This window comes from Oncorhynchus tshawytscha, linkage group LG17 (genome assembly GCF_018296145.1).
Source record: "Oncorhynchus tshawytscha isolate Ot180627B linkage group LG17, Otsh_v2.0, whole genome shotgun sequence".
NCBI classification, from domain to species: domain Eukaryota; kingdom Metazoa; phylum Chordata; class Actinopteri; order Salmoniformes; family Salmonidae; genus Oncorhynchus; species Oncorhynchus tshawytscha.
The window spans coordinates 13,971,873-13,993,444 of NC_056445.1; the positions used below are offsets into that span (position 1 = coordinate 13,971,873).

Here is a 21,572-nt window from a genome sequence, read left to right on the forward strand (position 1 = left end):
TATTCCTTGCTGAGTCAACAGCTGTTCTGTGCTCTTAGATCGACTCATCATGGCTCTTCAATGTGTCGTTTCTCACTGTAAATAGGAATTCAATGAGCAGTTGACTTGTCTGTAAAAACTAGATGGATTACCATGAGATTATAGTTGATATGTTATAAATACAATGTAAATAAAATGTTGACAATGCAGTAAAGTTCACTAGTTGCAATTGCACATGCTTTGGATATCTGCATGCTACAGTTCAGTGTAGACAGTTGGTGCACTCCCAAGCCATTGAATATATCAGGAGTTGACTTATATACCAATAGTGTGACTATTAATAACTGCAGGCTGATAAAACAGGCTACAGTGAGACCTGTACGTGACACACCTGTGTGTGTTGTAACTGCTGTCGTTAATGCAGGTCTGAGGGTGTTTCAGATAAACTTTGGATCTGAATAAATCATTGCAAATGTGTGTGTGTCTATGAGAAACCACAAAAAAAGATTAAGGGGAATTTTTTGTGGATTTATTGTGTAACTTAGACAACATTAAAAAGAGGACTAACAATAAGAGCAGTGGTGGAGGGTCACACTTGGGGTTCCCACCTCAGATTCACAGGGGCTGCTGTGGAGAGGGGGAGTCAACTCTCAATTCTCCACGTCAAACAGCAGAACCGACAAATCAGTTGGAAAGAGTTCTAATAGGGTCAAATTAATCTAGAACCAAAACCAATAGTCACTTCCCTATGGATAGGGCAGGCAGCAGTCTTGGAAGGCAGGGGAGATAAACCCAAATCTCTTTGTCTGGCCAGAAACGTAATTGGTTGGTGGAAAATGAACACAGAAAACAGTGGGTGATATCATTGGTTAATATCAAAAAGGGTGGCGGGGCACTCCTCCAGAACCGTGCATTCTGGTAGGCTCCCACAGCTAGTGTTACACTCAACGGATAACAAGTGACAATGCTCTTCTCCCTTTCCCATCGTGCTCTCTGCTGCTGGACCCGGGCGGCAGGGTGATGACATCACAGGAAGCGGATTCCTGCTCCAAACTGGACGCCGTCGCATATCCTGAGGCAGGGAAGGAAAAAGAGGGAAGATGAGCCACACAAAAGTTGAGACCTATATGTTCGGCACCTTGTGTCTGTTTATACCTAGGTGTTATGGCTTGTGTGTCTGTTTATTTACAGCACATATGAGCTGTATGGCATTGCAGCAATAACACCTCTCATCTCTCGTTCTATCATCTCTGCAGTGGTGGAAAAAGTACCCAATTGTCATACTTGAGTAAAAGTAAAGATACCTTAACAGAAAATTACTCAAGTAAAAGTGAGTCACCCAATAAAATACTACTTGAGTAAAATAAGTATTTGGTTTTAAATATACTTAAGTATCAAAGTAAATGTACAAGTATAAATCATTTAAAATTCCTTATATTAAGCACACCAGATAGTACAATTTTCATGTTTTTTTATTTACGGATAGCCAGGGGCACACTCCAACATCATATACAAATGAAGCATTTGTGTTTAGTGAGTCCGCCAGATCAGAGGCAGTAGGGATGATCAGCGATGTTCTCTTGTCTGTGAATTGGATCATTTTCCTGTCCTGCTAAGCATTCAAAATGTAACAAGTACCTTTGGGTGTCAGGGATAATCTATGGAGAAGAAAGTATACCATTTTCTTCAGGAATGTAGTGAAGTAAAAGTTGTCAAAAATATAAATAGTAAAGTAAAGTACAGATACCACAAAAAACTACTTCAGTAGTACTTAAGCATTTTTCTGTAAGTACTTTACACCACTGCATCTCTGGGAGTGTATACGCTTTTCTTTTTTTTCTAGAGCGCTATATAAAAGCCCCGGCCTACTGGAGTCTGACCTGCTCCTCCAAATGTGTGTGTGTTGTACCTGTCTCCACTCTGAACCCCCATGGGAATGCAGTAGTTGAGCTCCAGCCTGGCGATGTTCCCGAGACGCAACACGATGCCTGCTCCATACGACCAGCGGATACACTCCGCCAGCCTCTGTAGGTGTGCTCTTGGACCCTCTCCTGGGGACAGGAGACACTTACATGTAAGAAGAGGCAGAATGCACATAGATGCACAAACAGACAATTTAATATTTATTTGCAGTATGTACCATATGTAACTCATTAGAATTAATAGGGGCAATGAAAAACAGAACATGGACTAATATGAGGTTCAAGGTTCCCACCGTAGTTGAGGTTGCACAGGTTCCCAGCGTTGAGGAAGAAGTGTGTCCTGAAGAGGTCTCCGAAGCCGGCCCGGCCCGGACGGAAGGGTAGAGGAGTGTACAGGTGGAGCCCGCCTGCCCAGTACGCCTCTCCTCCCAGGTAGTCACCTGCGGCAACACAGGTAAAACCTTACGTTTCATCATCAGGACTCTGGGCAACTGACCCAACCCTGTGCACCACACATGCCCGTTCAAATAAACAGAGAGCGCATGACCTCACCCTCGCTCTGTGGGCCGATGCTGTACATTCCAAATCCTCGCACACTGGTGGGACCGCCCAGATAGAACCTGGACAATACAGAAATATGTCAATGACATAATAACGGCCAAATGTCAGTCACATACCACAGGTGCTCACAACATCCCCTAAACACTGGAGGATAAATACTTCACAGAATGAGTTCTCAATGGCGCCACCTAGCGATTTCTATCAAATCCATGTGACATGAATCTGATGGGAGGGGTCCTACCTGTCAGCGATGGAGGACGGTCTCCCTCCGATGGGGAGGAGACACCCACCCCAGAGGGAGGCGGAGAGGACCTGAAAGAGACCAACAGGGCCATGTTATATGACATGTTGAACACTCAGGTACCCATAATTCACTTCCTATTTGTCCTGGGTATTTCCCCCCAGGTTAGGGACTGAGTAGTGTTCCCTTACCGAGTCCCAGACCAGCCGTCTGTTGACCTGCAGCTCAAAGTCCTCCTTCAGGAAGCTTGCGTCTCCGCCTGTATAGCCAGCCAGCTCCTACAGAGGGCAAAACAACATCAGCATGGCCACTTCATATAGATCTACAGTGGTGTATTATGCAGAGGAAGTCACACACACAAACATACCTGGTTGATCCTCAGTAAGGCACCTTTCTTGGGGAAGATGGCAGAGTTCCTGTTGTCAATGGACATGGTGTGCTGCAAGACAACTACCGTCAGCAGATTGACTCAAATTATTGCTATTTTGAGAGTTAAGATCATTAAGGGTTTAGATTATTAGATAAAAGGGAACTGAGAGACAAAGGGCTTTGTACCGAGAGGGCAGACTTGAGGGTGTGTCCGCTCTCTTCTCGCACGGCGAAGGAGGCACTGCGTGCCAGACAGCCCAGCTCCCGCCACACACCCTCCCACTTCAGAGTGTGGTTGGTCCTCCACAGAGGAAACTATAGGAGAGAGAGGGAGAATGAATTTCCACAAGGATAACTAAGGCAGATAAAATAAAATAAAAAAAATGTAAAATGTGACACACACAGACCCACAAACACATACAGTCGGAGTCCTCTTACATTGAGCTCAGTGGAGACTCCTCTGTCTGTCTCTTTGAGGGAGCTCCATGGAAACTGGCCTGTGACTTTGTACAGGTTTAGAGCGAGGCTGCAACAAGACAACACCTGTCACAACTTGAAACAAAACGGCAGCCATTACACCGCATGTGCTATGTTTTTTTGTTGTAATTTCTACTGCTTTTTTCTCCACAATTTCGTGATTACGATCTTGCCTCGTCGCTGCAACTCCCCAATGGGCTCGGGAGAGGCGAAGGTCGACTTTCGTGTCTTCCAAAACATGACCCGCCAACACCGGCTCGCTTAACCCGGAAGCCAGCTGCACCAATGTGTTGGAGGAAACACTGTTCAACTGACAACCGGTCAGCCTGCAGGCCCCCGGCAAGCCACAAGGAGTCGCTAGAGCGGGCTGAGGCAAGTAAAGCCCCACCGGCCAAACCCAGATGACACTAGGCCAATTGTGCCCCGCCCTATGGGACTCTCAGTCACGGCCGGTTATGACACAGCCTGGGATCAAACACCAGGCTGTAGTGACGCCTTAACAATGCGATGCAGTGCCTTAGACCGCTGCGCCACTCGGGAGGCCTGCAAGTGCTATTTTAATGTCCTATTGACACAGAGAGCAAGGACAGAGGTGTTCCCTGTTCGTACTTGCGTTCGAAGTTGCCTGGCTGGGGCTTGAAGAAGGACAGGCCGTAGGAAGTCTCCTTGGTCCCATAGGAAAACTGGAAGGTTAACTTCTCTGCACGGCCAAACACGTTAGGAAGCTTCACACCCAACACCTGGAAGACAGAGACAACGTTACTCCCAGGTCAGGGTCACACACCTGTTCCACCTGTCTGTGAACATGAACACACTATGCACCCATTTGGAAGTGTTTGCAGTGAAAATGAGGCAGGGAAGCTGCTTAACTGGTCTGTCTGGGAATCACCTCTATCACATGATTGTAGTTAGGAATGTCAGCCTTGGGTCATTGTGACAGGGGTTTCAATGAACAACAATTGTGTGATGCTTTGTTATAGCGCTCCTGTAAGTATGTGTGTGAGAGATAGTGGTGTTTGTATTCTCTCACCATGCTGCCCTCGTTGTTGCCGACCATGGTGTTGTAGCTGCCCGTCAGCCTCTTCATCTCTGTCACCTCGAACGTCACATCCAGACCATTGGGCAACGCATCCGCACCTGGGAGGGGTAGACCAAAACAGACAGAGGGCTCCTCTCCAGTGACGCAAATATCTTTTTACTGGTTATCCTTTCATATTGGCAACGTCTCATGATTGAGATGGGTTGTGATATTGTTTCAGACACACGCACACACATACACAGCTGCTTAAGGGTGCACACTGTACCATCTGATGTATCTATGACAACCTCCACCTCTTTGAAGATGCCCAGACGCAGCAGTTTCTGTCTGGCAATATGAGACTTCTTCATGACCTGTCAAAGAGACAACAAGCAGCTTTTAGCACAGATGTTTCCCCTTAAACTAGGGAACATTTCAGAATGTGTGTGTAGGTTATGTGTGCATGTTTGAGTATGTGGAGTCCAGAGTGCTCATACTTACATCAACAAGGTTTTTAGCATGGAAGACCTCAGAGATTTCATAGCCCAGCAGATCCTCTTTGGTTCTGCCCAAGCCCTCAATGTTGACATGTTGGACAACAACCTGCAATGAATGGACAGATTCTCAGCATCCATTCCAACTAGGTGGTCAATGATTTACTCAGCTCCCTTTGCTAAGAAGATGGCGAACAACTTGTAATTGGAGTAGCGGTAACTTGGATAAGAGATGCGTACGTCTTTGTTTTCCAGGACCTCCTGTTTAGTCTCTTGTTCTGCCTCCTGCACCTCAATCATGTCGTCGGGATGAACGCCCATGTCACGCCCGTGCATTGGGAGAGGGTCCATACTCTGAACAGTGTCGAGAAAGTAGAAAAATTATCTGAAGATGTATATGACCATGCGTAGATAGCGATCTAACTAGCTTCGTTCTGTCAAGGTGGTACATTTTCTAACACGCTGACAGACCAGACACAATCCATATTGTATAACATTACATTACGTAAAATAACCATCTGCCTCATGTCATACAACTCTTTGCCATTAATGTCATTTCTGTATCTTGTCCACGGCCTATGAGTTTGTCCATAGTAACTAACGTTACACCGCCATACAATACACAGAACGGGGAGGTCATGCAGAATTTCATCCCCACTTCTCGTGGTTGTAAGAAATTAAGATTTACCCTGGCGTGGACAGTCCCCATGGTGACGTCTTTCTCTTGAAAAATATCCCTTTTTGATAAGTAAATGTTTTTTAACAGGTCGATTTAGAGAAGAAAGTCACTACTACCAATGGCTAGATTTTCCAGGTCCTAACTCCCTTCAAGGGAGACGCCATGACACTTTGCGAAGCCTGCTCTGCGCACAGTGATTGGTCAAACATGTGCCTTTGTCACTGACAGGTGGGCGGGACAAAACCAGCGCACTGTGTAGTGTGTGTCAAGACCAGCAGAGGGCAGTATCTCTACACTCAAACTTCAGCCCTGTGTGAAGTTCCTGCTTTGACTGTGGCAAGTCTGTGCATTATATTTAGAGACAATGTTGGTCCCTTCAGATGTATGCTTCTTATGACTTCGTTTATTTCAAAGTATTTCCATTGCATTGTAAAGAATGACAAGAATAGACCACAACCAACTAAGAAGTGCCCAGAACTGCCCATTTGGCTACGAATGTAGCCTATTGAAATAAGCGCCTGCGGGACAATTAATCTGAAAAACATAAAAACATAGGTATACCTGAGCTCTTTTTTCTCGATATTAATCACCAAGATTGTAATTTGAATATGTATAACCTTAGTTTATAGACCTACATGATCATGATTCATGAGTTCCATTATAGGCAATTGAGACCTCTGCTGACAATTTGGCCCCGCCAAATATCTGAAAACATTTATTGATCAAGTTTGATGATTATCTGCGTTGGTCACGGTCTCAGGCAGTGAGTAATCAATTGAACCAAAGAAACCAATTTTCCTCTCTCTCTCTCTCTCTCCCTCTACACCTCCAATCCGCTCTTCAAATGCGTGCAAGCCAATCAGAGAGCGGCTCCGCTGGTCTCGCTGTCCTCTTCTACTGCCTCTGCCAGTACCAAAACGGTTCTCTTATCAAAGAAACACACAACCAAAAAACTGCATTCAATCACCGCCTTTTACCATGGGAAGTGCTTGTTTTTTCTGGGAAGTATGTTTGTATTTCGTCCTCATTAATACTTGTGAGGTGATGGGGGATGTTGGACTCGCAGGTAAGGAGCTCTCATTCTATCCCTTTCTGTTTTATATCATTTTGACACATATTTTTTAAGATAGTGCTGTCTATTTTCCCTGTTCATGTTTTATTGAAAAGTTAAAACCAGCGCATGACAGCGTAGAATAGGTGAAGCGTAGTGGATTTCTTTAATGCCTAGGCTAACGTAGATTATATTCATTTTAATTGGAGAGTATTTGTGGACTGAGATAACAGTTGAGACAGTTGAGAGAACATGTTCCTTTGAGAAACACTTGGTTGAGGATGGATCATTTGGGCTAGCAACATTTGAACAGTATGGAAAGGAGAAATAGCTAAACACCGATATTGCACGAAAAACATTGAACGAAATATATCAATTTGATGCCAAATCTAGCAATTATAAAAGGCTTTGAATGGGTGATGTGATATGCGCGCGAAATAACTCAGGCTGCAAACACGTTTACATTTGGCCTTGCAGAGCTGAACCATATTTACTCATTTTGGACTGACAATAAAAATAGTGCGTGTTAGTCCAGTTTGCATTGACAATATTACTCTAAACACTATTTGAAGTTGAGTATTTGTTTCGCCTTATTCAATTGCCCTTTCCGAATGTAAAAAAAAAGTCTACAAGAAATTAGGTCCATCGACTGAGATCTACCTGCATGTTTTACCAGTCGTAGATCAATCTGCGAGGTAGGTCCAGGACTGGTTAATGCGTGAATACAAATATGTATGACTAAGCATCTTTTCACCCATCTGCTTGAACGAATCCCTTCTATGAGCTGATTACATAGCATCTTTTCCGGATCAGTTGCCTGCCCAGAGGTGTCCATGTGGACATGGGTTGGGAAGGTGGCCTTCACAGTCCCTGGAGGAGTCTGTCCCAACCTGCTTATCGACGACCTTTCAACGGAAAGCGGTGCGCCTTGTCTCCCTCCAACTATGGATTGGCGAGAAGTCAATATTGGGACGGCCACTGAAGCACGGGAGAGGGCTTTATTTTACATTAGTCAACGGTATTTCATAATAATAGTCCCATGGTGAACCTGCAATAACAGTTTCCTGCCTTACATATATATTCACTGTCAACAACTCAGTGAGAACCGGCAGTTGAACTATCTAGTCCAGGTTTTACAGGCTATATTCCGCTGCCTACTCCTATAACTTTATTTTTCATTTCTACTGGCGCTCACATGGGAGCAAATAAATCAGTCATCCGCTTGATAAAAAATATTTATTGTGATGACATTTATTGTTTATTTATTGCATTTTGTTGAGCTGGGCGGGGGTCAGGCAGCAGGGCTTAACCACGCAGAGAAATAAACGCTGGATTTACGGATCCCAATATGGGCTATTCATGAGGGGCAAGACAGGAGACAGGGTAGCTGCTTCTCAGCTCAAGATAGATACATCGCTAGAGAGAGGAAGAGAACAGAAGTTTGGAGAGGTTCAACTCTCTTACACTTGTGGTCTTTCTTTCTCTCTCTCTCTATCTCTATCTATCTATCTCTCTCTCTCTCTTGCTCTCTTTCGCTGTCTGTCTGTGTGAATTAGCTGGCTTAAGGCCCCTGGATTCATCCCCAGATGTGACTCTCTAACAATGACTTGATCAATAGGGTTCCCTATAGCCACTCAGTATTCCAGAGGCATCCACTAAGCCCTGATACACTAGTGTACCTCTCGGCTATTGGTATTTGATTCAAATAAATTATTATTGGTTTTGGCCTCTTTAGTGTTACCGGTATCTTTTATAGAGTTAAGAAACCTCACCCTTCATCCACTATGTTACTCCCTGACAGTTTATTGTCTTATATGAGAAGTTCTACATTTTGGACGTTTGCCATCATAAAGTAAATATTTCCAGCCTGTATATATCTGGACGGAGCTGCATTTGGCCAAGAGGACTGAGCTTTCCCTGAGAGAGCGGGATTAAAACATTCGATGGAGGTTGTACAAAACCCATTCACCTCTCACCAAAATCATCACTATTTTGTAGACTTAGTCCTATTGATGAGTCCTTGGAGACCAGTGGTTTACAGTTGTCCCTTGTGTCATTTCTCTAGATGCCGATGAGTGCTCTGAAGGCACGGATGACTGTCACATTGATGCTCTCTGCCAGAATACCCCCAAATCCTTCAACTGCATCTGCAAGCCGGGGTACAAGGGAGACGGCAAGCAGTGCGAAGGTGAGTTTAACTCCATTGTCTTATTATGGCTTCAATGTGATATTACTTCATTCACCCCCCCTCCCTCCGGCCACTCCGATCCAAATCATCATCCTCAATCACCCCACACCCCTGTCCTCTCCGCACTTCATTCCGCCCGCCCCCTATTGCTCTCTGACAGGCTCAGCAGTAATGGCAGGTTTTACAGCTGTTTCACAGGAACCCCTGTTTCTCTCCCCTCCTCTCCCCCTTCCCGACTCCAGCCCCCCCCCCCGCCAGCTCTCCTAATTAACTGGTAGGAAGTGGACTGAGGGAAGGTGTGAGGGTGAGAGGGGGCAGCACCTGGCTGTGCGTTCACACCTCCACTCATTTCTGCCTCAAAGCACACCACAGCTGGAGCTAGAGTTAGCTTAGCGCGCACAGCACACACTCCCTCCCAACGCTAGCCTGTCTAGCCGTACAAATGCAATCGAAACACATCTACGCACGCACACACGCAAACGCCAGTTCAGCTTCTAGGCTACCACGGCAAATAACGTGGTAAAGATACAACAGTCATATTGGCCCCTAGAGCTAGCCAGAATAGGAGAGCAAGAGAGGATTGTAGTGATGACGGGCCTTTTTCTATAGGGGTTTTCACTGTCTCTATTTTCAGGCTTTTTCAAGTGTCTCCTGTTTGTTTAAGTATTTGTGTGTATGTCAGTGAGTTATATCCAACACTTTCCCCTGTTTGCTCAGCTGTGTACCAGTCTCCCCGTCTGAAACACACGCAACACACACACACACACACACACACACACACACACACACACACACACACACACACACACACACACACACACACACACACACACACACACACACACACACACACACACAGAGTGAGCAGGTGTTATGTCTGAGGAATTCACCTGGATATTGCCCATTCAGAGACTCTGTACCTCTCATTTGGTCAACCTGGGGAGAACACAATGACATGGACCTGTGTCATTGTTTGATTAGCTCACTTATCAAATGCCTCAGGCTGTGTGAGTCGGGCTTCCTACATATGACTATATAATCACACACCTGGCTCGGAGAGAGGGAGTAAGGGAGCTTGACTATTATTTCCACCATTTTGTGTCTGCTGATTCTGTTGAGTTCCATGCAAATCCATATTAGCAGCAATCCGGTCTACTTGATATACTGTAGCTCTGTCTCCATTTGTTTTGCCCCGGTCTACTTGATATACTGTAGCTCTGTCTCCATTTGTTTTGCCCCGGTCTACTTGATATACTGTAGCTCTGTCTCCATTTGTTTTGCCCCGGTCTACTTGATATACTGTAGCTCTGTCTCCATTTGTTTTGCCCCGGTCTACTTGATATACTGTAGCTCTGTCTCCATTTGTTTTGCCCCGGTCTACTTGATATACTGTAGCTCTGTCTCCATTTGTTTTGCCCCGGTCTACTTGATATACTGTAGCTCTGTCTCCATTTGTTTTGCCCCGGTCTACTTGATATACTGTAGCTCTGTCTCCATTTGTTTTGCCCCGGTCTACTTGATATACTGTAGCTCTGTCTCCATTTGTTTTGCCCCGGTCTACTTGATATACTGTAGCTCTGTCTCCATTTGTTTTGCCCCGGTCTACTTGATATACTGTAGCTCTGATATATGAATGAGTGATGGTACAGAACGGCATAGGCAAGATGCAGTAGATGATATCGAGTACAGTATATACATATGAGATGAGTAATGTAGGGTATGTAAACATTAAGTGGCATTGTTTAAAGTGGCTAGTGATACATTTTTTACATGTGTGGCAGCAGCCCCTCAATGTTAGTGGTGGCTGTTTAACAGTCTGATGGCCTTGAGATAGAAGCTGTTTTTCAGTCTCTCGGTTCCTGCTTTGATGCACCTGTACTGACCTCGCCTTCTGGATGATAGCGGGGTGAACAGGCAGTGGCTCGGGTGGTTGTTGTCCTTGAGGATCTTTATGGTCTTCTTGTGATATCGGGTGGTATAGGTGTCTTGGAGGGCAGGTAGTTTGCCCCTGGTGATGCGTTGTGCAGACCTCACTACCCTCTGGAGAGCCTTACGGTTGTGGGCGGAGCAGTTGCCGTACCAGGCGGCGATACCACCCGACAGGATGCTCTCGATTGTGCATCTGTAAAAGTTTGTGAGTGCTTTTGGTGCCAAGCCAAATTTCTTCAGCCTCCTGAGGTTGAAGAGGCACTGCTGCGCATGCTCTGAGGACGCGGCTGGGGATGCCATCTGGGCCTGCAGCCTTGCGAGGGTTAACACGTTTTACTCACATCGGCTGCAGTGAAGGAGAGTCAGCAGGTTTTGGTAGCGGGCCGTGTCAGTGGCACTGTATTGTCCTCAAAGAGAGCAAAGAAGTTGTTTAGTCTGTCTGGAAGCAAGAAATCCTGGTCCGCGACGAGGATGGTTTTCTTTTTGTAATCCGTGATAGACTGTAGACCCTGCCACATACCTCTTGTGTCTGAGCCATTGAATTGGGACTCTACTGTCTGAGCCATTGAATAGCTACACTGTTTGTATTCGGTCATGTTTCCGGTCACCTTGCCCTGGTTAAAAGCAGTGGTTCGCGCTCTCTGTTTCGCGCGAATGCTGCCATCAATCCACGGTTTCTGGTTTTGGAATGTTTTAATAGTTGCTGTGGGTACGACATCGCCAATGCACTTTCTAATGAACTCGCTCACAGAATCAGCGTATTCGTCAATGTTGTTGTTTGACACAATGCGGAACATATCCCAATCCACGTGCTCGAAGCAATCTTGAAGCGTGGAATCAGATTGGTCGGACCAGCGTTGAACAGACCTGAGAGCGGAAGCTTCCTGTTTTAGTTTCTGTCTATAGGCTGGAAGCAACAAAATGGAGTCGTGGTCAGTTTTTCCGAAAGGACTGCGGGGGAGGGCCTTATATGCATCGCGGAAGTTAGAATAACAATGATCTAGGGTTTTACCAGCCCTGGTAGCACAATCGATATGCTGATAGAATTTAGGGAGTCTTGTTTTCAGATTAGCCTTGTTAAAAAATCCCCAGCTACAATGAATGCAGCCTCAGGATATGTGGTTTCCAGTTTACATAGAGTCAAATAAAGTTTGTTCAGGGCCATTGATGTGTCTGCTTGGGGGGGAATATATGCGGCTGTGATTATAATCAAAGAGAATTCTCTTGGTAGATAATGCGGTCAACATTTGATTGTGAGGAATTCTAAGTCAGGTTAACAGAAGGACTTGAGTTTCTGTATTTTGTTATGATCACACCACGTCTCGTTAATCATAAGGCATACCCCCCTGCCCCTCTTCTTACCAGAAAGATGGTTGTTTCTGTCGGCGCGATGCGTGAAGAAACCAACTGGCTGTACCGACTCCGATAGCGTGTCTCGAGTGAGCCATGTTTCCGTGAAGCAAGGAACGTTACAATCTCTGATGTCTGCCTGGAAGGCAACCCTTGCTCGGATTTCATCAACCTTGTTGTCAAGAGACTGGACTGTCTTGTCTGTCTGTCTCTGTCTGTCTTGTTTTGTCTATCTGTCTATCTTGTCTGTATGTCTATCTTGTCTGTCTGTCTCTCTTGTCTCTGTCTGCCTGTCTGTCTCTGTCTGTCTTGTTTTGTCTGTCTGTCTTTGTCTCTGTCTTGTCTGTCTTGTCTCTGTCAGTCTTGTCTGTCTTGTCTCTGTCTGTCCTGTCTGTCTGGTCTCTGTCTGTCTTGTCTGTCTGTGTGTACAGATTTATTGTGCTTATGAATGTTTGTTTAACTGAAATTCTAAGAGGGGTGTATTTCATATTTGGATGGGAATATATTTGTCCCTGTTGTTGATTGAATTGTGTGTGTGTGTGTGTTACATTTTGTTATACAGATGGAGAAACAAATGAGTTGTGGCTATGCCTCAGTATCTGAAATCCAATGTGTCCTGTCCTCCTGTCCTTGTTTCCAATACTGAAGCCACGATTGATACGGCACAATTAACGCCTTGGTCACACCGACAGTACAAACGTTTCCAATGGAACGCTGCGTTTGCCTTGCAGCATTGCATTGCAGAAGCAGTTGCAGTACATTCTGTGTGTTGTTGTTGGATTTATCCAACGTATGCGTCAGACTGTATTCGTAGACAGCTTGACAGATCCAGATGATGCTGCGTACCATTTTGCGCAATGTAAGGTCCAGTGAATGGGTGACAGAATGAAGACGGATGGTGGATGTGAGTTGAACCCTGACCTCTGATTAGATAGGGGCTGTGTAATTGGCCGGCTATGTTTCCCATCAGTGGACATTACATTACCCGGTGGTGCAGAGGACAGAGTCATTAGGACGAGCAGAGAGCTGCTCTCTCTCTGTCTCTCTCTCTCTCTCTCTCTCTCTCTCTCTCTCTCTCTCTCTCTCTCTCTCTCTCTCTCTCTCTCTCTCTCTCTCTCTCTCTCTGTCTCTCTCTCTCTCTCTCTCTCTCTCTCTCTCTCTCTGTCTCTGTCTCTCTCTCTCTCTATCTCTCTCTCTCTCTCTCTGTCTCTGTCTCTGTCTCTCTCTCTCTCTCTCTCTGTCTCTCTCTCTCTCTCTCTCTCTCTGTCTCTCTGTCTCTGTCTCTCTGTCTCTGTCTCTCTCTCTATCTCTCTGTCTCTCTCTCTATCTCTCTGTCTCTCTCTCTCTCTCTCTCTCTATCTCTCTCTCTCTCTCTCTCTCTCTCTCTCTCTCTCTCTCTCTCTCTCTCTCTCTCTCTCTCTCTCTCTCTCTCTCTCTCTCTCTCTCTCTCTCTCTCTCTCTCTCTGTCTCTGTCTCTCTATCTCTCTCTTACGTGTTATAAGCATCAGCATTAATGTCCTATTATAAGGCATTTATTGAATTATGAATTATTTGATCTTGCGTTTATAAATGTAGCTCTCTGTAGATTTTTCCGTGGGCTGATATTGCAGGTTCGTTATGGAAAAATGTGAACTTTGGGCCCTGTCAACCCGAAGAATGAGACAATGTGAAAGAGCAATGTCCTCGCAATGCTGGACATAGTGGTTTCAGGCTGCATCAACTGCACATCTCTGATGAAAGATACTACTATACATCTACTGTTGAAGTCGGAGGTTTACATACACCTTACAGCCAAATACATTTAAACTCAGTTTCACTCCCGGTGGGTCAGAAGTTTACATACACTCAAATAGTATTTGGTAGCATTGCCTTTAAATTGTTTAACTTGGGTCAAACGTTTCGGGTAGCCTTCCACAAGCTTCCCACAATAAGTTGGGTGAATTTTGGCCCATTCCTCTTGACAGAGCTGGTGTAACTGAGTCAGGTTTGTCGGCCTCCTTGCTCGCACAGACTTTTTCAGTTCTGCCCACAAATGTTCTATAGGATTGAGGTCAGGACTTTGTGTTACCCACTCCAATACCTTGACTTTGTTGTCATTAAGCCGTTTTGCCACAACTTTGGAAGTATGCTTGGGGTCATTGTCCATTTGGAAGACCCATTTGTGACCAAGCTTTCTGACTGATGTCTTGAGATGTTGCTTCAATATATCCACATAATTTTCCATCCTCATGATGCCATCTATTTTGTGAAGTGCACCAGTCCCTCCTGCAACAAAGCACCCCCACAACATGATGCTGCCACCCCATGCTTCACGGTTGGGATGGTGTTCTTCGGCTTGCAAGCCTCCCGCCTTTTCCTCCAAACATAACAATGGTCATTATGGCCAAACAGTTCTATTTTTGTTTCATCAGACCAGAGGACATTTCTCCAAAAAGTACGATCTTAGTCCCCATGTGTAGTTCCAAACCGTAGTCTGGCTTTTTATGGCGGATTTTGAGCAGTGGCTTCTTCCTTGCTGAGCGGCCTTTCAGGTTATGTCGCTATAGGACTTGTTTACTGTGGATATAGATACTTTTGTACCTATTTCCTCCAGCATCTTCACAAGGTCCTTTGCTGTTGTTCTGGGATTGATTTGCACTTTTCGTACCAAAGTACGTTCATTTCTAGGAGACAGAATGCGTCTCCTTCCTGAGCGGTGTGACGGCTGCGTGGTCCCATGGTGTTATACTTGCGTACTATTGTTTGTACAGATGAACATGGTACCTTCAGGCGTTTGGAAATTGCTTCCAAGGATGAACCAGACTTGTGGAGGTCTTGGCTGATTTCTTTTGATTTTATCATGATGTTAAGCAAAGAGGCACTGAGTTTGAAGGTAGGCCTTGAAATACATCCACAGGTACACCTCCAATTGACTCAAATTATGTCAATTAGCCTATCAGAAGCTTCTAAAGTCATGACATAATTTTCTGGAATTTTCCAAGCTGTTTAAATGCACTGTCAACTTAGTGTATGTAAACTTCTGACCCACTGGAATTGTGATACAGTGAATTATAAGGGAAATAATCTGTCTGTAAACAATAGTTTTAAAAAATGATGTCCGAACCGACTTGCCAAAACCATAGTTTGTTAACAAGACATTTGTGGAGATGTTGAAAAATACATTTGAATGAATCCAACCTAAGTGCATGTAAACTTCCCACTTCAACGGTATAGTACCTATGTGTCCCTACTGTTGTTAGTGCTTTGGAAACTTTCATTCCAAGGAAACTGCTACAAATGAAAACAGGTTTCAGAGAAACCGGTTTCTGAGAATCATTCTTATTTTGCTACAGGAATTGTATTTATTCATGTACTCAACAAGAACTATGAACTAACTAGAACTAACTTTCAGTGACAGTGTGAAACAAAAATGCTATTACCTTTTCCTGCCTATCAGCTTGGATTAAAATAGGCCCATGCTTTTCTCTGAGTAGGTCTATAACTCAACAGTCACTTGGTTCTCTGCTCATCAGTAGCAGCCAGAAGTAGATTTGTCTAACGTTCCACAGAGAGGAGTCGACTGGGCTGGTTGCCACGGGGCTGTCAGGGTCTTGTGAAAGGCTGTCCATGTTTGCTCAGCATTTGTCATTTACTGACTAATTGATTGGTTTTCATTGGTCTTGTCCCTGGCACTCATCCTCTCCAGTTAGTTTCAGCACTACAGCCTTTGCTTTTCTCTTCCCATGTCCTCTATATTCAAACAGTTGACTTTACTCGGTAGAACATCTAGGCTACCATTTCCTGGTGATGCCAAAGATACTAACGCACATTATCACTGCCCCTCTAGCTGCGTTTGAGTGGCTGTGTGTTTGTTAGAGCTCAGCTGTGTAGCCGTGTGTGTGCGTGTGCGCGTGCGCGGGTGTGTGTGTGCGCGGGTGTGTGTGTGCGTGGGTGTGTGTGTGTGCGTGGGTGTGTGTGTGTGTGTGCGCGCGTGTGCATAGAGACAGATACAGACTGAGCCATGAGTCTGTTCTCCCAGCAGCAGTAACAATTACCTGACCTGCTTTACAGATGGAGGGAGGGAGGAGGGGAGGGAGGGGGGGACGGAGGGACATATAATTGGAAAGACAGATGCATAGATGCAACTGAGAGAAAATGGAGGGTGAAGGAGAGGTAGGTAATGACACAGAGAAAGAGGGAGGGAGGGAGAGAGATTTCATGGGATAGAAAGCGAGTGAGATATTGCGAGCGGGAGCCACTGTGGGAGAGGTGGTAGACAATTACTAGGCCATTGTCTGCCCAGTGTCTGCTACTCCGTCACTGCTCAGGAGCTCTCCTCACTGGCTCCCTGCTTCACACACACACACACACACACACACACACACACACACACACACACACACACACACACACACACACACACACACACACACACACACACACACACACACACACACACACACACACACACACACACACACACACACACACACACAAACAAAACACACACACACACATACACACATATTTGGAGGAGCAGGTCAGACTCGGCTCCAGTAGGCTGGGGCTTTATATAGCTATAGCTCTGTAGAAAAAAGTGTGAGAGCAGACTCACGTATACACAGAGCTGACAGAACAAGAGATGTGTTATTGCTGCAATGCCATACAGCTCATATACCCATATGCTGTACATACACAAGCCTCAACACCTGAGACACACACACATTCACGTGCGTCATTCGCCCTCTTGGGTAAATACACGTGGTTGTTATTTTCAGAGAAGTTGAGGGACAGGTAGCTGGAGAGGTTGCGGAATTCTGATGTTCAGAGAATTCTGTTGATACCCAGTCACCTTTACGTTGGTACTGGCTGTTGTGTCCCAAATTGCACCCTATTCCCTATATAAAGCACTACTTTAGACCAGAGCCCTATGGGCCGTGGTCAAAAGTAGTAACCAAGTAGCAAATACTGTAGAGTGTCAATTGGGACGTCTGAAGCATCTGACCTATAGTAACCTTACTCAGCAGTTCAGTCAGGTACAATTAACAGCCCCAAAAATTAAAACAACTCCAAGAATTTGAGAAATCTCTGTTTCCGCTCAGGTAATTACACAATCCAGATTAGTGAAGTGTTCCTGCTCCACATGCTGTTGCAGTTATAATTGGAAATCTCCCTTCACTGAGCCAAGGGCTTTCTCCTGTGGACACACTTCTCTGGACCAGTCCAACTGAAACATCAAGGGGACAGCAGGGGCACGCTCCCTTCCATTCCTACCTCTCCCCCTTCTCTTTCCTTCCTCTTCTCCCCCTCTCCCCTTCCTCACCTCTCTCCCCTTCTTCATCCATCTCAAGGGGCTTGCTTTCCCCCCCTCTTGGGGTACGGGCCGTCAGCGAAGGTGTCTAATTCACTTGATGAGATGTTGAGCGTCAACATTTCCCCCGTCACAATTAGGAAACGTGTGCCGCATGTCCAAGCAGAGGAAGCAGCGAGCAGCCCGGTTCAGAAGCTGTCGGAGCGCCGTAGTCAGATTTCAACAACAGCTCCAGGGCAGGAAGAGATCACTGCTGGAGGCTAACTAGGCACAGGGCATGGCTCCATGTCCTCTCTCTCTCTCTCTCTCTCTCTCTCTCTCTCTCTCTCTCTCTCTCTCTCTCTCTCTCTCTTTCTCTCTCTCTCTCTCTCTCTTTCTCTCTCTCTCTCTCTCTCTCTCTTTCTCTCTCTCTCTCCCTCCTCCCCCTCGGCCCCAGACCCTAGCCCCATGCCCCAGGGCAGGTGTGAGCCCCGGCCCTACCCCTTCCTGATACCTGATACCTCTCTCTCTCTCTCTCGCTCTCTCTCTCTCTCTATCCAGTTAAAATCTACATTTCGACATAATTTCTACCAAAAACTGTAATGTTGATTTCACGTTGAATTCACATTTGTTGACAACTCAACCAATTGTAAATGAAAACTGCACGTTGAACTGCCCTCTGAGACCCCAGGGGCTCTCCCTCTCTTTCTCTCTCTCTCTCTCTCTCTCTCTCTCTCTCTCTCCCTCTCTCTCTCTCTCTCTCTCTCTCTCTCTCTCTCTCTCTCTCTCACTCACACCTTTTCTTTCTCTGTTTCTCTCTCTCTCTCTCTCTCTCTCTCTCTCTCGTCGGAGTGCATGCTGGGAGTGCATGCTGGGAGTGAGTCGTCAAGCAGGAGTGATTGTGAGAGCGAATGGAATTTCTTTTCACTCTATCGGGTTTTAGTATGTATATATATATATATTGATTAGTTTAGTTGTTTTAAGGGTATCTTGTTTAAACTATCACTAAGCACGTATAGGGGTGGTGGGATCTTTGAGGTTGGTTTTTCGCGAGGGCACAACCAGCGGGTGGGGCTGGTTGCTATGGCCACTCGCAGAAATGAAGAGTTTGAAAAACTTAGTCGGAGGCATGGAGTAAAGATTCCTGCTGCGGCCGGGTGTTCAGTGGAAGAATGTAGCTTGGCTGTGGGTGCTATCATTGGGTATGATAGCATCAAATCAGCCTCAAGGATGAATAGCGCTGTAGTGATATTCTTAGATTCAATTGAAAAGGTGAATAAGATAGTTGAGAGGGGTGTTGTGTTGCGGGAGACACAGACGCCGGTATTTCCGCTTATGAATCCGGCGAAGAAAGTTATACTTTCTAACGTGCCACCATTTGTTAGAGATGAAGTGTTGGAGCGAGAGTTATCTCGCCATGGTCAAATCGTATCTACAATAAAGAAGGTTCTTTTTGGATGCAAATCTCCGTTGTTGAAACATGTCGTGTCTCATAGGAGACAAGTGCATATGATTTTAAAAAAGGAAGGAGATGAACTGAATTTAGCGTTTAGTTATAAGATTGATGAATTTGATTATGTCTTCTATGCATCTACTGAATCAATGAAATGTTTTGGATGTGGAAGAGAGGGGCTTTTGGTGCGTAGTTGTCCAGAGAATGAGCGCGCTGAGCCTGGTAGTAGCTTTAGTGCGGGTGCAACTAACGCACCACCGCAAAGGGATGAAAATACTACGGGTGCAGGGGAAGAGAGAAGGTGGGCAGATGTGGTTGGAAAAGTAGGAGAGGAAGGCAGTGTGAATACGGGGGCAATTGTGGTAGATCAGAACAAAGAGGGAGGGGAAACAGTAGGTGAGATTGCGACTGCCGTCGCTGAGGTGGTGCTGGAAAATGAAATTGGAAGTCAAGAGGAGATTGAAATAACGGAAAAGGAAGCGGATGTTTTCAAAATACAGAGGAGTAAAAGGAAGAATTTAAGGGGTGGTGAAGGGTCTAATTCTAAGAGAAAGGTAGAGATTGATAAATCAGTTGAAGATGAACAAGTTGTAGAGATGGTGGAGTATTCTTCTGGGGAGGATAGCGAGAGTGAGTCATCTGACGCGTCACAACAATATAGTGAGATAAATGGGGTGGAAGGGAGGTATGGGATCGAGAGGATACGTCAATTTCTGAAGTTGACAAAAGGGAAGAAATATATGCAGGATTACAATGTAACAGATTTTTCCCTGAACGTGAATTGTTTATTGAATCAGCAAAGTTTCTGATGTCAAAAATTACAGGGGAAGTTTGAAAAGCCCTGAAATTGCTAGACTCAAGAAAGTGGTCACGAGAGTGATAAGTGATGTAAATTCTAAAGAAAATGAAAGAGTTCAGTTGCAGTTTTAACTCTGTAAAGAGATGTGGTGGCTGTATCTTCCTCTGTATTTTTTTAAATCCATGAGCAGTTTTAAGATCTCGTCTTTAAACGTAAATGGGGCAAGAGATTTAAAAAAAAGAGCCATGGTGTATGAGTTAATTAGGGGAAAGGGAAGTGACATCATTTTTCTACAAGAAACGCATAGTAATTTGGAAAATGAAGTTATGTGGCAACAGGAGTGGTGTGTAGTCATAAAAACTCAAAAAGTGGGGGTGTGGTTATCTTGTTCTCAAAAGTTTTTTTTTTTGCCTTTGTCATATGAGGTTGAAGAGGTAGTTGAGGGGAGGTTATTAAAAGTTAGAGCAAGGTATGAAAACATCACTATGTGTCTGATAAATGTATATGCCCCAGTGGTGACAGTTGAGAGGGTATGTTTTTTAGAGACATTATCAAATACCATTGAGAAATGTAACAAAGAAGATTATTTGTTTATTGCTGGGGATTTTAACTGCACAGTTAGCGATTTAGATAGAAATCACCAAGAACCTCATATAGCCTCAAGGACGTTTTTAAAACGCCTTATTGTAACAAATGAACTGTGTGATATTTGGCGGAGTCAACATGGAGGAACAAGGCAGTACACCTGGGCGCATGTGAGAGAGAACATCATCTCTATGGCCAGGTTAGATAGATTTTATGTTTTTGAGCATCAATCTCAGGTCTGTAAATCAAGTGTGATAACTCCAGTGGGATTTTCTGATCATTGTTTAATAACAGAGGTGGTGTTCATTAACGATGTAAAACCCAAAAGCTCATACTGGCATTTTAATATAACTTTATTGAGTGATGCTCACTTCAGGAACTGTTTCAGTTTTTTTTGGGAGAGGTGGAGGTCTCAAAAGGCCAGTTTTGTATCCCTTCAACAATGGTGGGATATAGGGAAAATCCAGATTCAACAATTTTGTAATCAATACACGAGGAATGTCACCAAGGATATCACCAGATCAATGAAAGCCCTAGAGATTGAAATAGTGGAACTCATGACGTTGGTTGAGACCACAGGAGATCGAGGCCATACTCAGGCCCTCAAGAGGAGAAAAGCTGCATTGGCAGACCTGCTGGGTATCAGAGCACAGGGGCACTGGTGAGAAGTAAGTTTCAGGGAATATCTGAAATGGATGCCTCATCCAAATTTTTCTTTGGTTTAGAGAAAAAGAATGGACAAAGAAAAATTATTCATTGTCTCAAATCAGCTGTTGGACAAGAGCTCACTAGCCCTAGTGAAATTAGAAAGAGGGCAGTAGAGTTCTATGCTAAGCTCTACAAGTGTGAGTACAAAGAGGACAAAACAGTGACACAGCAGTTCTTTGATGGGCTCCCAAAGGTGGCTGCAGAAGCTCAGGTTGAGCTTGAGCAAACATTGTCTTTGCAGGATTTATACACTGCATTAAAAGGCATGGAAAATGGAAGGGCACCAGGCATTGATGGGCTTCCCGTTGACTTTTTTAAGTCTTTTTGGGCTATGTTGGGAGAGGATTGGTTAGAAGTAGCTAATGATAGTTTAACCGGAGGGTTACTACCAATAAGCTGCAGAAGGGCTGTCCTCACCCTACTGCCCAAAAAGGGTGACCCGAGGGAGGTGAAGAACTGGAGGCCGGTGGCTTTATTGTGCACTGATTATAAGATATTGT

The 21,572-nt window shown here is 45.0% G+C and overlaps 2 protein-coding genes across 6 annotated transcripts in view; one reads left to right on the plus strand and one right to left on the minus strand.

Moving 5' to 3' along the window:
- Nucleotides 1-494: 494 nt before the first annotated feature.
- LOC112256544 (sorting and assembly machinery component 50 homolog B) lies at nt 495-5,927 on the minus strand. The gene is made up of 15 exons (XM_024429864.2): nt 5,750-5,927; nt 5,302-5,415; nt 5,069-5,170; nt 4,854-4,941; nt 4,580-4,686; nt 4,159-4,289; nt 3,511-3,598; nt 3,259-3,387; nt 3,071-3,142; nt 2,895-2,981; nt 2,704-2,774; nt 2,454-2,521; nt 2,195-2,341; nt 1,889-2,030; nt 495-1,051 (listed from the first exon to the last, which is right to left on the minus strand). The coding sequence occupies exons 1-15, from the start codon at nt 5,768-5,770 to the stop codon at nt 1,006-1,008; spliced, it is 1,413 nt and encodes a 470-aa protein (XP_024285632.1). The 5' UTR covers nt 5,771-5,927; the 3' UTR covers nt 495-1,005.
- A 739-nt stretch (nt 5,928-6,666) lies between these two features.
- LOC112217173 (signal peptide, CUB domain, EGF-like 1) overlaps nt 6,667-21,572 on the plus strand; it is a 144,642-nt gene continuing 129,736 nt past the window's right edge. For all 5 annotated transcript variants that reach the window (XM_042300216.1, XM_042300217.1, XM_042300218.1 and 2 more), the window contains exons 1-2: nt 6,667-6,806; nt 8,857-8,979. In XM_042300216.1, the coding sequence (XP_042156150.1) occupies nt 6,719-6,806; nt 8,857-8,979 (211 nt within the window). In that variant the 5' untranslated portion in view covers nt 6,667-6,718. The remainder of the gene's footprint in view (nt 6,807-8,856; nt 8,980-21,572) is intronic.